At 50.2% G+C, this 15,933-nt stretch overlaps 1 protein-coding gene across 1 annotated transcript in view; it reads left to right on the top strand.

Annotated features, from left to right (window-relative positions):
- The window catches only part of Mthl1 (adhesion G-protein coupled receptor methuselah-like 1), a 131,228-nt gene that overhangs the window by 104,657 nt on the left and 10,638 nt on the right, over positions 1-15,933 (top strand). The window contains exon 5 of the mRNA XM_076899959.1: positions 1,583-1,767. Coding sequence (XP_076756074.1) covers positions 1,583-1,767 — 185 coding nt within the window. The remainder of the gene's footprint in view (positions 1-1,582; positions 1,768-15,933) is intronic.

Consider the following 15,933-nt stretch of genomic DNA (forward strand, 5'->3'; position numbering starts at 1 on the left):
CATCGGCGTAAATGCCTCGCCTCTATTGCTCGTTTCGACGCTTCCGTTTCCTCTGCCGCGGTGATTAAGCTCGACGCTCGATTCATCGAGACAAGACGAACGCGACTCGTCATCCGCAGCCGCAAAAACCGAACACGGGCGAGCGTCGCGTGTACCGTTGGCTGTTTCCGTGAGAAACGATTAACCGTAACGGTAGCAGGAGCGAGCGGTGGAAATTTCAAACGTTACCGGGCCGGTTAACCGTTCCGTGACGATCTCATTCTGTCTCTCTCCCCCATTTATGTCGCGTGTCGCCCACTCGTCACGGTTAATTAGATCGTTACTCTCGGCGGCCAATTCGTTGACCATACCAGGGACGAGATAATCAGACGAAACACACGTGCAAACGATCGCCATTGTCGGACAGTCGGTCCTACCGTACCCTTTATTCCACCCGTCTCATCGTCCCGTCGACTTTCATTTTTTCCTCTGGCCGGTAGCCAACTCCCCTTGGCCTTCTTCTCCACCTTATCGCGTTTCATTTCGCGGATTTTTCGACCGGGCTCCAGCATGGCGGAGCAATTCCCGTTTATGCAAGCTTTCGACCAACTCGCAACCGCCAGCGCAGCTCGCAATTGTCGTCGTCTACTTAGGAGACAGTTCGGGAAACGAAACGGGGCAACGTCGATCCGTCGAAGTTGAGCGCACAGCCCTGATACACACCCACGAGGTTTCTCTGTGAATCGCATAATAACGTCGAGCATACGCTCGCCCGGTTAGGGGATGCTAATGGCCGCGAAACTTTCCCGGCGAACTGCCGCGCGAAACTCGCGCCCGCTTCACTCTCTGCCAGGCTTTTTTCCGAAAATAAAAGAGTCTTCCTCTGCCCGCGTTCGATGGCCAGGAATGCCCGGCTATGCATTGATTGCATCTAAGGTAATTGTTTCGCCCGTCGTCGGGGCGCCCGACGACGGTAGTTTTTCCACCCTTCCCTTCCGTCGATCGCTCCGTTTACCTCTCCAGAGGCTTGTTTGCGCTCGTTGAAACGCATGTAGATTACCTCTGGCCCTTAACGTTCACCCTTTGACGGACGAGTGCCCATGGCGACTATAAATCTATTTCAATGATAGTACTCTTGGTAGACAATAGGGTGGGACGTCAACTTTTTATTTATTACCGCATACTTTTGTTGAGAATATAGTTTCTCTTTCATACCCCACAAAATTAAGGTAGATTCTTATCGATAATTACGTGTCAAGTGGTGAAACGTTTCACCATACGCGGGTAACGGAACGTAAAAATAACAGCAAGTACATTGAGACGAAACGAAGAGGAGACTCTGATTAACAGTTCGTGCTGGCTCACCGCTGATTACGCAAAACATCAGACCGGCACTCTTCCGAGAGAAAGCATCCCGCGGAACCTTTATTTCCGGCGGTTCTAATGGAGCCACCCGGCTTTCTCCGTCCACGCGAAACTCGAGCGCCGGGTCGCCCGGAGTGTTTTATTGTTCCGCGTTCCGTTTAAGTGCACGGAACGATCTCGTGTTTCGTGGGTTCTGCGTGCGCGCCCCCGCTGACCGTAGTTTTTCCTCTTCTTGCAGGGACCTGAGACCAGCCAGCTTGGAGAAAGGCCAAGAGACCCTCCGACTGCGAGTATACGCTTGCTACGCCTGGGGTGGGCCCCTCCTAGTCGCTGGGCTGGCCGCCCTCTTGGATCATCTTCCGCCCCAGCCGCAGTACACCTTCCTCAGGCCGCGTTTCGGCGAGAAACAGTGCTGGTTCTACGGTGAGTATTCCGTTCCCTCTCGTGTTCATTCGCATGAAGAGAAAAAAGAGAAAGAAGGGAGCAGATCCCCGCGAAGTCGTCGAGAGATACTTCGAGGATCTCTCCCGGTCAGGAAAAGTTTCTGCCCGTCAAAGGAGAAGGCCGTTCGAGGCCTTGACTTTAATCAAAGCCCCGCTGGGATTCTCCATTTCGCTGGCTCGAGAGGACCGGACAGGCGGAGGGTGTTTCAAAAGTGTCCGAGTGGATTTTTGACAAGGGTTGGAACGGGATAATTTTGCGATCCGTGTTTAAACGTTACGTTGCACTCCGAGCACCTAAAACTTTCCATTTACCTAGCGAACTTTGAAACGCTCAAGAACGTTGTTCGAGAAATATTAGTATAATTAAGCCGAGAGCAGCGAGATGACTACTTTCTCGTGCAAAAACGAGGCGATTTTTTCAGAAACATCTGGCTGCGAGACAAAATAAACCATCGCATAGTCTGCGGTGTAAACCAAGAGCGTGGAGAAAAATTGAGTGACGTAGAACAGATCGATAGGAAACGCGAAGAGGCGCACAGCAGACGTCGTGTCGATCGAAAAGTTCGACGGTGACGGTGTAACAGCGGAAGAACGCGTGGGGGGTGAATCGCTCGGAGGAATTTGGCGGCGGAACGGGATCCCGTCGGATGGCGTTTAGCGGCGCCAATGAGACGAGGCTTCCCGCGACATTAATTAATTCGCCGTTGTACGAGCAACTCGCAAATTGATTCGATCGCGTCACACACGACTTATCGGTGAATTAATTTCCATTGGTATGCAAGCGCGGGGCCAATGAATATCGCCACCCTCCCGCCACCCTTTTCCGTTGTTCTCGTACGACAGTCGGTGCCGGACTTGCTGATATTAGTAACGGATCAGCAGCGCAGACGGTAATGGAGCCTATTATCGAAAGTAATACAAGCCGGGAGGAGGACGGTTAACACGTAATTCCCTGTGATCCGATTATTCCGCTAATTAATAGGACTGGTCAGTTGTGTTCCGGGCGCTGATTAAATCGGTTTCGTTAATCGATGGATCGGTGGGCTAGCCGTGTATTAATTGCTAATCAAGCTTGGTTTGCGGCGTTCCTCGGACGTGTACCTCGGAAAAATGTCGATCGAAAGCCTGCCGACAACAGGAATTCGAAATTAATTTAACAGATCGCTGATTTCAATGCCTACTATGCGATAAGGTTTACGAGTGTGCCTCAACGGGATTAAAATCACAGACGTGAACGTCTTATTGGCATCTCACTTAAGACGATCGACATTCCATAACCATAAACAGACTGAAAATGACATTCGTGCCGTCCAGATTAATCTCGAATTTTAACGAATGTAAAAAACTTTTGATGGGAAGCAATCGGGATCTCGATCGAAGCAGCCAGACCTCTGTTCCAGCGACGCGACGTGTTAGCATTGTAAATGACTCTGTTATAACCTATACGGCGCCAACCGTTCGGTAGAAGACGATGCGTCGGCGAAATCGATGCGTAACATTTGCCTCCAACTTTTTTAACGATAAATTCCGCTGCACTTTCCGGGGAGTCCGCCAGCGCGACAGAGTTTTATCACCGTAAGCAGTGATCTTGTTATATTTCGTATGGCGCCAATTTTTCCGGCTGTCGCAGAGTGTCTGAATAACAGAAAATACACTCGACCCTCCTGTAATGCAGCGTAAAAATAGAGCTACAGTCATCCTACGATACGATTTTCACGACACGATAAACTCAGATAACCCTTATTCGTTCAAGACAATTTTGATAGAAAATGAAGCCGTGTTGTTTATATTTCTCGAAGGCAGTTTAGTAGATCTTTTCTACTCGAGATTTTCATCGCGTCCACCTAATTATTTTTTCCCTGCGTGTTCCCTCCGGCACAAAACCCTCCGCGATCGAACGATTCCAGGATAATAGATCCCTTATCGCGAGCACGGGGGAAAAATGTAGGAGAAACGCAGGGAGCATGCGGTGGCTAATAGCGAACATTTCGCTAAGAGGATTACGCGGCTCCGAAAATATCTCGTTAGAGCGGTGTACCCGAGCCCAAGGGTGTTGCGCGTCCCATTTCCCTCTGCTCGTCCTTAACTAGTCCCCGTTTACGTATGCGCGAGCATCCTAATCAGTTCAGATAAGAAACAAAGGCATCGCGCGCGCTATCAGAATCCACGGTTGGCGGCAGGCGCTCGAATACTTCGCTAAGAGGATTACACAGCTCCCGAAAGATTGCATTTATGCATGACGCGGGGGTGGCCGAATAAGAAGATCGATACCCCACAGTACGCTTAATACCTCGAATCTCTAATAATAACCGACGGTGCAACCCCTCCGGCGGCACCGTGAGCAACCCAACCACCAGCTGGTTTCCGCGTACACGTGTACACGCGGAAGGGGGATAATAAGGAGGTGAACGTCGCGTCTTTATTCGCCGTTCGACCACCGTTGGGGACCATTTAACGAGTAATCCAACGTCCTTACGCTGCATCCCGTAATCCAGCGAATACACTCTCCCTTCCTACCACTATCTCGCTCCCTCTCGCAGCGCGGATACACGTTTCGAACAAGTGGAACTGTGTTGCGTATTAATTTCCACCGGTCGCGCGATATTTATCGACGCAGACCGGTGGAGAACACCCGCGGTGATTAATATTTAGCTTTTATATCGTTTGACAAATATAAACGTCGCTGCACAGCGTACCGGTTGTGTGTATTTTCGTTTCGGTTTCCGGTGGTCCGCGCGGCTGGTTTTTGCTTGGCCGGGCTCTCGCTCGCTCGCTCGCTCGCCTCTCGTCCCGTTTCGACCAGCGACGCGACCGGATTACTCTCCCTTCGCCACCGCCGTGTATCGATCGTTCGCAGCGATTCCATTCGCCCGTCGCAACGTGGCCACGCAACTTTCGAGCCCGGTGCCAGAGGGACGGGAGAGAAGCTTTGGCCGCGAATTAAGCTTACCGGGTCACCTCCGTTCCACGGGCGTCGTAAAGCGGGATTCTTGGACCCGCGCCATCACGCTCGGCCGCGCCTGACCAGGGGCGCCCGCAACCCCTAATCTCTCGCGTATTTACTCGCTCTTTAGTCGATTTTCATTAGTCCGGAAAGCTTTTTTCCCCGCTCGTGGAAATTGAAACCGCTCGCTTGCCAAGACTCCCGATGGTATCGAGCGATTTCGAGTGAAGAGTTTACCCGCCGCTTCGAGTACGCGACAAGGTAATAGTAGATTTATCCTCGAGTGCTGATCGAAGCAGCAGTCGAAGCGCGATCATTGTACACTATTCTACCCGAGAAGCATGGTTAGAGACGCCATTGAGGAGCACAATCAGTCATCAAGCGGCATCCATTCGAAGCACACTCGGCCGATTCGTATATGCACCATGGGATCAGCTCGTGATCGATGTTGTTTTGTAAATATGCAAAGTTTGTTGAACCACTTGCGAGAGCTGAACATCGTCGCGAGTACACCCCTTACCGCAACATTAATTGCATCGCGTCCAGGAAGATGCTTCACGGGGCAATCTGTTTTCGAGCGTCGTAGTCTATCTGCCCCAATAACTCTGTACCTGCTCTCAGAGCGGATCTCGCGTTCCCAAAGCATCGCTGGGATGTCCCAGCGTCGGTGGGGAGCGCGTTCTTGTTAAGCGAAACGATCGAAACCGTTTGCCGTCAGCTCGAGGAGCGGCACAATGCCGCGTCTTCGTGTCACGTAATCGCGTTTGAGCGGTCGAGACGGTAGGGTGGGTCTGGTAGGTAGGGTGCACTCAAACGTGTCAATTCGCTGGCCCGAGCACACGCTTTTCTCCCTTTTTCGCGCAAATAAAGCTAAGCCGGACAAAGGAGAGCGCGTAGCCGGGAAAGCGCGTAGGAAATAGACTCGTAGCCGTGGCGTGCCGCTAAATCAGGATAATGGTGTCCCATGGGAAGCTGCGTCGCACTATCGCGAGTTGTTACGTCCTGACACAATGCTTTTGCACCGGTGCCAGATGAAGAGGGGCTCGGAGGGACGGTGAACGCTCTGCAACGGACGTTACCCTCGTGCCTCCGTCGTGTTTCAACCCTTCCACCCGTCTCTTTCTCGCGCGTCCACCGTTGTATCCCCCTCCCCGTATCCGTCCACTCTGCGGTCATCCTCGTAGACCTTTGTTTCTCGTTTCTCTTTCTTCCACAGCTTCTTGCGGTCTGCCCGTTGGAATCGAATTCACCGTTTTTGCGCGTATCCACGATCGATCGATCGGTACGATAAAGATTCGCAGCGTCGTTCGCGGTTCACGGTTAATGCGAACTAGTTATTTCTGCGGTGACAGTGCCTACGAGTGGTTCTTGCGACTGTAAAACAGCTTGGACTTAATATGCATCATATTCCACGGCATGGGGGCGACCGTCGTATTTCAAAGATAAACACCGACGACTTATTCATCACCGCGTAATAGACCGGCGTGTAAACGCTCCGTCTTCAACCCACCGAATCTTAAAAGTTCTCCCCCATCAGTTTCCTCGACGTTACTTCCCATTTGATCGCCTCTCACCTTCCACAATCTCGTCTTACGCCCTTCATCCGACGGCCTCCTCTTCCGTTTTCACTTTCTCCGTCCCTTTCGACTGGCTGACTCGCGCCCCGTGCACTTTGTTCCTCCGATGCCCTCGTACTTCATCCCCCACTCTGACACGCCGGGCACAGCCCATAACAACGTGGGCCGAGACGATGGGGTCGGGAGATAAACCTGGCGCCAGTCAGTCCAACCCCTCCGAACGCGCTCAAACTTCCACGACCCCTTTCGAAACCCCTTTCTCTATGGCCCCCTCGCGCGTAGATCAGCGACAGGTAATATCGCCGAGCCGTTTGCGAATGGCCCGATGCACGCGTTCCTTCTCCCATCCGTTCCGTCGAATGCATAAACAGAGCGAAAGTTATTATTATCCCTTCGACCGTGCGTACTGGCTGTCTTTAACCCTCCGTAATTTGAATTTTGTTCGGTTGCTAGAGAAAACAAATTGTAATTCATTGCAAGCTTTTTATTAACCCCTTCGCGGGGTTGTTGATACGATCGCGGTACCAAAGATTTAAAGTCAAACAAGATTCGAGAGATACAGAAAGTATCCAGGAGGTCCGAGTCACACGTCGTTACAGAGGGTTAATTCGTAATCACTGTCGGGACCAGAACACTCCCTTTCACACTCCCCTTTCCTAAAAGGAGGGAGAGAACAGAGGAGTTCTAACGGGGCTAACGGGAGGCAAGCAAGTAAGAAACCGATGAATGAAAGGGACCAAGGGTAGCGGCAAGGGACTCTCTCGCGACGAGGAGAAGGGCTTTGAGGGTGAATAAACGGGAACGTAAGGAAACTCGTTTACCAGTACATCGAAAGGTGGATGCTCGAAGCCAGACGCGGCGTTCGAGTCTCCCCATAGGGCCTGGTGCACCGACATTCTGGCGTTCCCGTGTTCCGCCGCGCCCCATAACAACGTAGGCCGAAACGATGGGGTAGAGAGATAAATCTGGTGCCAGCCAGTCCCAACCCTAGGCGTGCGAAACCAGCGGAACTCTGGTCTGCCTCTCTCGCTCTAAGCCGGTACTAACTACCCTGCACCGCGGCCCACTAAACTGCGCACGTAAACGCACACGACCGAGTGTTTAAGTAGCTTCGAAACGAGCGAGCCTCCGCGTCCCCCCTTTCAGCGTTGATACGCGTTATTGCTGCACCTGTACTGCCGCCGATTTGCCCTGGCTCTCACCCTCTGGCTTCACTTATCGTCGAACAAAAAACCCGCTGGCTCAGGCTTTCGTTACCGTTGCTGTTATTTGATTTTCAAGCAGGAAATTGCGTTCCACGTTAGAGGTTCTCCGTGGATTATTGGGACCAGATTTCACGGAAGTTATTGGCAGTGGAATGTAATCATTTCGCTGTTCATTACAAAAGAAAATATTCTACAAAAGTAGATAAAACTTGTTGTATCTAAATTTCTCATGGACGGATACATTTCCTAACGAGTAACATTTTAAAGTGACTGGAGCAAGGTCGTTTAGCATCAAAATTAATCGCGTCAATTTAGAAGAGTACTCGCCGGAGCACCCAATTTTCCAAGCCCGAGAACGGCGGGAAAGATACGCAAGTGGCGCGGCAAGAAGGTCTCTGGACACGTTCGGGTGGCAGTTGCTCGCCAGGAGTGGAATATTCAACTAACGCTCGCATACATTAGAATGGTAAATCTCCGGGCTCTATCCTCCGTATCTATGCAATCTCATGCCCCTGGAAGTTCGGCAGAGGCTGTGGAACCAGCGTACACCGAAACGATAGGATTAGAGAGATAACCTGTCCAACTCGACCGTGCGAAACCAGCGAAACCCCTATCTCCGGGCCCACTAATACACCCCTCACACGTGCGCGCCACCCTCGGTCGCGTGGAACCCCACCGTCGGTCACCACCGTCTCGACGATATTTATTATCGCTTCGTTAGACCCGCAAACTCTTATTGAAAGATACTTCTGTTGAAAGGAGTTATCGTGGGATCTGTTCGCTCGAGGTGGCTCGTGTCCCGTGGAAAAGGTTTCGATTAATCACAGCGGAACGAATACACTTGTTAAGAATATGGAACAATTAATTTTCTTTTTCTTTTATGTAATAATAGTTTATCCAATCTTTTTTTGCGCTATGTCAGTAACAAGGGAAAGATGTATTTTTACAATTTAGTATTACTTCGTGATAGCTTTATTTGTAATGGCAATGGAAATCGTAAAAAACTCGACCGTGTAGACAACGATACGACAGACGCGAACGGTTTAAAAGCGTACGTGTTTTATCACCGCGAAATCTGCTGAAATGTTTAAATTGAAAAAGTCGCTGAACGATAATGCATGACGGGCGCGTAAAATTGACGGCTCGAGTCACGGGTGAGCGATTCGAGCGCTTCCACTTCCGGTAGCCGCAGCGTACGCGTGTGTCGGAAGGAGCCATAGGTTTCGCTGAAGCTAACGAACGGAGAAGGTGAAACGTCGTGGAACGGGGTCAGCTGGAAATGAAACGGACCGAGCGGGAGTAACGCGATTAATGGGCGCGATCGGTCCCGCGGATGATTAAACGAATCAGCCCGGTTCGTTTGGCCGGTAATAACGGTGGCGAATAATGAGCGAGGCAGAGAAAAATGCTTTGTGCAACCACGGTGTCGACGGCGGACCTTTTGAAAGAGGTGACGGAAAATCCTGCCGGTGGAGATTGATAACGACCCATATTCGTGGCCCGCGCGAGCGAGCGTTAATAAACGCGAACGAATCGAACGCGTTTCCGCGACACGAGACTTCCGCGAGTGATCGAATTAAAAAGGGATATATCGCTACGCGATTCGCGAGAATTATCGGATTTGCCGCGGCCGATCGGTTGCCGTTCGCCCCGTTACGCTTTTTAATTGGAATCAGCGAAATCGAGAGACCAATCGACGTGCCCCAGATAAGAAACGCGCGTTATCCGCCTCTATCTACGGTATGCAGAGATCGATGTCGGGTAATTAAAACGAATCGTTGTTCTGCCAGTGGCCTGTAAAAGTTGCAAGTCCGCGGAACGAATCGATCGAAATGGGATACGCGATTAGGGTGCATCGGGTACGTGGCAATGAAACAGAAGGGGGGAAGAAAATTAACGAACGCTAAAGAGTCGTGTGTTGAGTTGAACCCCCCGTGCTCTTTATTTATCACGCACTCTCGGTTTATTGGCCTCGAGTTCCCAATGAATCGCGAATAGTGGAGGGGTCGGAATGGAATTTTCTTATTGTCTTTTTCGAGGGACGTAAAATGGATCCGTGATCGGTCTTGGGAATTTATGATTGCTTTAGGAATTCCGCCGGAATCGGTCGATTGGAAGGGATAATGGTTTCTCTTGCTAATGCGTGAGAGGCGTTCTCTGAATTTATCGCACGGTTCCTGGGCGAAGATCTGCAGCGAAGTCGGTGATGCTTTAAGTAACGTCGGACGTGTCGGATCCTCGAACGTGCGCTATCTTTGAAGCTTGAACAATAATTCTTGTCGGAGAATTGTGTGATCTAACCTCCTCTGTCATAGTTTCTATTCTAAATCGACGAATTCCACGTGGTTAAAATTTCAGTAGGAATTGATCTTTTAATTATGGAGACAAGAGGGTTTATCATTCTTCATTCTACACATTCTTCAGCTAATCAGTCAATTAAAACAATTAGCCCTCGACTAATAGGCAGCGAACATAAATGCGATCAAGGGTTCTGATTATCAAATAATAAATACCGCCTAAATAGTGAATCACCACAGTGCAGACATTTAACAATCTATCATTCGATCCTTAATGAAGGTAGCTACAATACCTACGAACCGTATAGGGATAATTCCACTAAAAGTAGACGGTGCGTACCTGAAAGCTTCCGCAACTGTCTAATGTCCGTCGCTGAAACCCACGATTCTGATTAAATTCTCAAAGCGAAACTCGTGTAAAATTGTACGAACGAGAAGCTTGGGCTAAAATTTTGTTTTTCCAAAATTAAAAGTAAAAAATTCAAATTATTAAACGGCGAACAAATTTTTTTTATACGAGAAAAATAAAAAGGCTGAGAGAATATGGCGTGGCAAGGGGTTAACAAATTCGTTTTCACCCGGGTTTGGAAAATTTGTGGATCGATCGATATTTCGCAGTATGGGGGAGAGTGGAAATTTGTTGGCAACGGAATCGCGGGCTCTCAATTCGGCCGATACGGTGATAGCAGCGCGCGCAATCACTTTCGATTATCTGAAAAACCGTCGGCGATTAAAATGACGGCGGCGATAAATCTGATCGGGGGTGTAGGAAACTGCGTGGGAGGCGGCGGCGAAAGGTGGCGAATGGAAAATTCGCGGCGGAGCGCCGCGGAATGCCAGCGCCAACGTCGGCTAATTATATTTGACAGCGATTTGTGCGGCGTTGGTTTCGCGCGTTTTTCAAATTCCGTACGGACAGCGTTGATTTACGCGCCGCTCGATTTCCCGCCGCGTGCCTCGTAATTGATAAAGCGAGGAAAGCTCGTTGGTGCGCTGAAACAGTCGCCTCGTAAATCCTGTCACCGATGATCCGGAAAAACAGCAACGATTACGGTGACGCCCGACGATGGATCTTCGTCGACTCCTCGGAGGATGGAACAATACCATTAGCGCGTCGGTACGATGAAAGCTACGCTTGTTTCGCCGGGTGTTCCTCGAGGTTGCATACGGATATTTTCATCTCTGATGACTCTTAGAAAATGATTTTTTAGTCAAATTCTGTTTTCCTGGAAGCCTTAAAAATCCTTCCATATTCCCTTCTATTCGTATATTTCTTTCAACCGTTTTTGTATGTGACAGCTAATACGATTAGAATTGTTACCCCGCGATACGACTACAACGATAATCGTTAAAACGTATTAAACTGTTGCTACCCCATCGGGCAGGCACGCGTTGAATATTCATTAACGATTTGTTTCTCGTTACGCCGCTGATCTATCATAATCCCGATTTGCATAGCGTGAAAAATCTGCTTGCCGTGTTCCCGCATGCGATCAGCCGAAAAACCAGCCCGTATTAAAAAGATAAATCAACGCCTGGGGGTGGAAGGGAGAACAAAGGGGGTGTGGAAGCGAGAAAGGGATAGGTAGAAGCGTCGAGAGTGGATTTAGGGTGTGGGATGATAGAAGGTGACACGCGGCGCATGCAATTGATCTCGCGAAGCGTTTTCGACGCCAAACTAATCGGGTTTGACCGCGCGCCACCGTAAAGTATCGAACGGCACGCGTCGACATAATTCACTTATGTTTGTTATGGGTTGCCATGGAGTGAGATATAACCTAGCCGAAACAGCTATTGTTGGCGACCCGCCAAAACCCAGCAAATATAGACGCCGGTTTGCTCTCCGCATCCCCTAAGATTCGTAACCCGTTCATTACTCTCCGCGATCGTTATTCCTTTTCTTTTGCATCAGCCTCTCTCGAACCACCCTCCATCGCGCGGTCTTCCGTTTTACGACTTCTCGTTCCTGTTTGCTCTTCACCGGCTGCCGGAATAAACTTCGCCGCTACCTGTTCCCCGGTAATTCGATTTAATTCCCGCCGCGGAGTTCGAGTACAGAATATAAAGAATAGATTTTAAAAGCTTTCCACTTTTTATCGGGCTAAAAAGCAGTTTTTGCACGGGAACGAGGAAACAGCTACAAGTAAACAATCCATTTAGGACACTCCTGTGAAGGAACTCTATGAACCGCCGTCGCTCTTCGGGAACTCTGCTACATTAACCCCCCGCTCTACCCCGCGGCCGAACAAAACCCATTTAAACTCACCAATGTCCACTACCCTTCGTCGTTCTCCGCGAAACAAGTTCCCGTATCGGACACGAAGTCTGATTAAAAACGCGGACATCCCTCGACTCGCAAGAAATATCATCTCACAGCGAGGCGAACAAAATCCATTTAGAGTTGCGGCCAAGATATACCCGATAACGGTTTCTTACCCCTGTCTCGCTTCTTCGCGGGCGTTTCAGGTGATCTTGATAGAAAAAGTTTCCTCGAGGAACCGGACGTCCCTCGTCCCGGAAGGAAAAAGTCGTTGAATTTTCGCCCGGATCCACGGCGGATGGCCGGTGAATTTTGAGTCGGCCTGACGAGCCTAGCTCGAGTAGCAAAAACGAGGGCGAGGAAGGGCGCGGCGGAGGGGTCGCGGAGGAACGCACAACTCGCTCGAAGCGGCCGCGATCGTTTAATATTCCGGCTCGTAACCGCGCAGAGTGCCCATCCGGACGCAAGTTGCCTCGGTTATCCAGCTTCGAAACTTTCGTGACGGCCTCTCGTCGAGTTTCGCCACGATTCCTGGTGCACGCTAAATATCGCCGCGCGCGACCTGCAACCGGAACGCGGCGGCGATCGACGCGACGATACAAAGCTACCGCGCGAATTTCTCAAGCTTCCGCAAACTCTGTCGTCTGAAACTTGAAAGCCACGCGTGCTCGTGCGTATTTTTTTTCCCTTTAAATCTTGTTTCACTTCTCCGTCGCTATTGTACCAGCGTGTTTTATTATCGTGATATCGCAACGTACAGGTCTCTCGGCGAACCATTATGCACGATATCTCGTCGCAAATTAAGTGAGCGAGCATCGTCGAAAAATTACGTCCACGGTGGATGAAAAGTGCCCTTCCAGACTGGAACTTCGCACGCGGCGCGACGGGAATAAATTTGAAAGATTGTATTAATCGCGCTCGGGGAAGATGAAATTAACGTTGTAACAAGATTCTACAAAGTTGGGAAGTAACTTAACCGTCGCTTAAATATCGTTCCCATTCATTACACGACATTTCCGCGGAGAAGAGGAGACCGCCGCGTAGCTAACAATACCACGAAGCCAGACATCTATATCGCGAAATTCTTAATTAAAAATCTAAATTTTCCACTTTCAAACTTCTACATACGCCTCATCTACATTACATTGCTATCTTAAACTGTATACCATACAACGAATGAAATTTACGCATAGTTGAAAAAACATGTTCCGTACAAATATTCGAATAATCAAATTTTCGACTCAAAGAGAAGGGGGGTGCATTTTCCGGTCGTAAATTCCGATGCAAAATAGGATGCAACATTCTAGATCGATCCGGAAGAGCGTTTATTTATCACCGCGTGCCGGTGACAGTCTCCGAATCCTCGTGGCGGCCTTTCACGCCGGCTTGTCTGGATTAGCGCGCTGCAACTGGGTCAGCTGCAGCCTCGATATCGACGCGCCGTTTCCCTCTCTTTCTCTCTGTCTCTCGCCATACCTCTCTAGGCGTATGCATCGCCATCCATGAAAGTTGCGGCGCAAGGATTTTATTTATGAGTTTGTTTGCGGACGAGCGCGACCCTCTCGCCGATAAGTGGCTATGGGGCCCCCTCGTGGAAGCGTGCTTCTGGCAGATTGCACGCGCGGTTACAGGGGTTGCACAGAGAGAGAGAGAGAGAGAGAGAGAGAGAGAGAGAGAGAGAGAGAGAGAGAGAGAGAGAGAGAGAGAGGGAAAGAGAGGTGGAGGAAAACCACCGCTTAGCAGAGGGGGTTGAATTGGCCCGATAACGGGTCCGAGGCTCGGATGGTTCTTTATTTACCATAAAATTCGCCCGGCGCTCGCCGAGGCGGAATGGATTTCGCGGCCGCGGCCAAAATTTTATTACCGTTCGCTTGACAAACCGCCCAATTACATTCTAACCACCGATACGTTAATAGAGCCATTTTTCCCGGTATAAAAAAAAAAAGAGGAAGGCAAAAGCGATGCGAGCCACGCGCAAACAAACGAAAAGAGGAAAAAAAAAAATTGCATTCTTTATTCGATCAGCGGCGCACAGTTCACCGGCTGACCGCAACCGGAGGGGCGGACGAACGAGAGTTGGGTGGGTTGGAAACATTTTTGTTCGCGTTCGGCGACGCGAGTTCGATAAAAACGCGCCTATCCCGCGCCCATACAGAGGCGCGAATGGAGGACCGTTTAGCGCCGGTACCGGCCGATTTATCGCGTCGAAACGGGGTTGATGATCGGGAAAATCGAACTCGCCGGTGTTACCACGAATCGGAAGTTTCTCATTTCGCTCCCACGCTGCTTGACGTTTCTATCCAGCCAGTCAAACGGGGCAGGAACGAACGAAAGACGAAAAAAAGGAAGAAGAAGAAGTAGTGGGAGAAACTTTCTACCCCCGTAGTTACAGCGGCTTGCACGACTCCGATAAGGGCTGCAATTACCTATCGACCCAGTAATTGTCCGGCTGGATTATAACCATCAAGGAGAGGGTACCCGTTTCTCGACCCTTGCCGCGAGGGCGAAGCGCGCGCTGAAACACCGTATTATAAAAGACGAGCGCACCTCGGAGGGAAAAGGAACGAGGGAACGGCGAATTCGCAGCGTTGTACTACCGACGTATCAATTTACCCGGAAACTAGTTATCCGCGCATCCCACCGCGCGTGTACTTAGCAGATTGCCTGGTCGGGAGAGCGCGTGCCACGCGGGCGTGCTCGCGAAAACTGGCTCCGACCGGTGCATTACATCGGGACGTATTCATATTCATAGGTGTTCCGCGAACTGCTAGAATTTCGCGATCTTGCGAACGCATCCAGACACGCACCCTTCCGATAACTACCGGCTCACGTGATTTACTGTAATTTCGCCGCGCGGAGGATCGTGTCTCGCGTGCCCGCGCGGCGGTTCCGCGTACATGCGATTTTTGCCGCGGCCGGTCCGCGCCGGGCCTCGTTTCCCGAAGCAAAGAAGTTATCGAGCGATTAAATCGTTCGTTTGGAGAAAATTGAGGAACGGTGCCGCAGCTTTCGTGACCTTCCAGAGGGGTGGTAGTGGTTCCGCTTGAACCGCGCTCTGCTCTTCGTGGCAATACGAGACGAAGTTTCAGACGGTTGTTCTCTTTTTATCAACAAATCGATGTTTCTCTGGGAAACGATATTACTTTTTAGAAAAATCGGGATTGACTAAACGAGATTGAAGAACAGAGTGTTCGAGAGGAGAGAGAGGGTGAACAGGGGTCAACCATCAAATCCAATCTTGTCAGAGCAGAAAGAAAACGTCGCATTCTCGAGCAGACTCGACACGGAGAAGACGAAAATCTATGCGAATAGGAATCGCGGACGAACGGAAGAGTCGCGCGGATTGAAAATCAAGGATAATCGAATCGCTTTCGGGGGAGGGAAAACAGTATCGGCGAAGGAGCGTCGACCCGGCCGAGAGCAGTAATTCCGTTGGAATTACATCGGTTTTCGTGCGATGAAGTCGGTTTCCGAAATCGGTTCGGGTAACGAGCGCGAACGAGCGGCGTAACGAAGCGATGGGAACTGCAGAGAATAATGACACACGGGCCACGGCGGAAGCGCGACCGCGAGAAATATCCGAAAACTCCGGCCGGCTGTAATGGGATCTAGAAAAGGGAAACAAATGGATCCAATTAACGACGTCGAACCGTGGAATATTGAAAATATCGGACGAAGTAATTAAAATACACACGGCTCGCGGTCCGCTGGGTCCTTTTAACAAATTGATTACTACGTAACCCCCCTCACCCTATCCCGGATACGTGGCAATTGCGATACTTTCAGCGAAGGCATAATCGTTAGAAATAATCGTACCGTAATAATACCTCCCGAGGTTTCCTTCCAATTTCCATGTAATATCT

This window comes from Xylocopa sonorina, chromosome 8 (genome assembly GCF_050948175.1).
Source record: "Xylocopa sonorina isolate GNS202 chromosome 8, iyXylSono1_principal, whole genome shotgun sequence".
Lineage (NCBI taxonomy): Eukaryota > Metazoa > Arthropoda > Insecta > Hymenoptera > Apidae > Xylocopa > Xylocopa sonorina.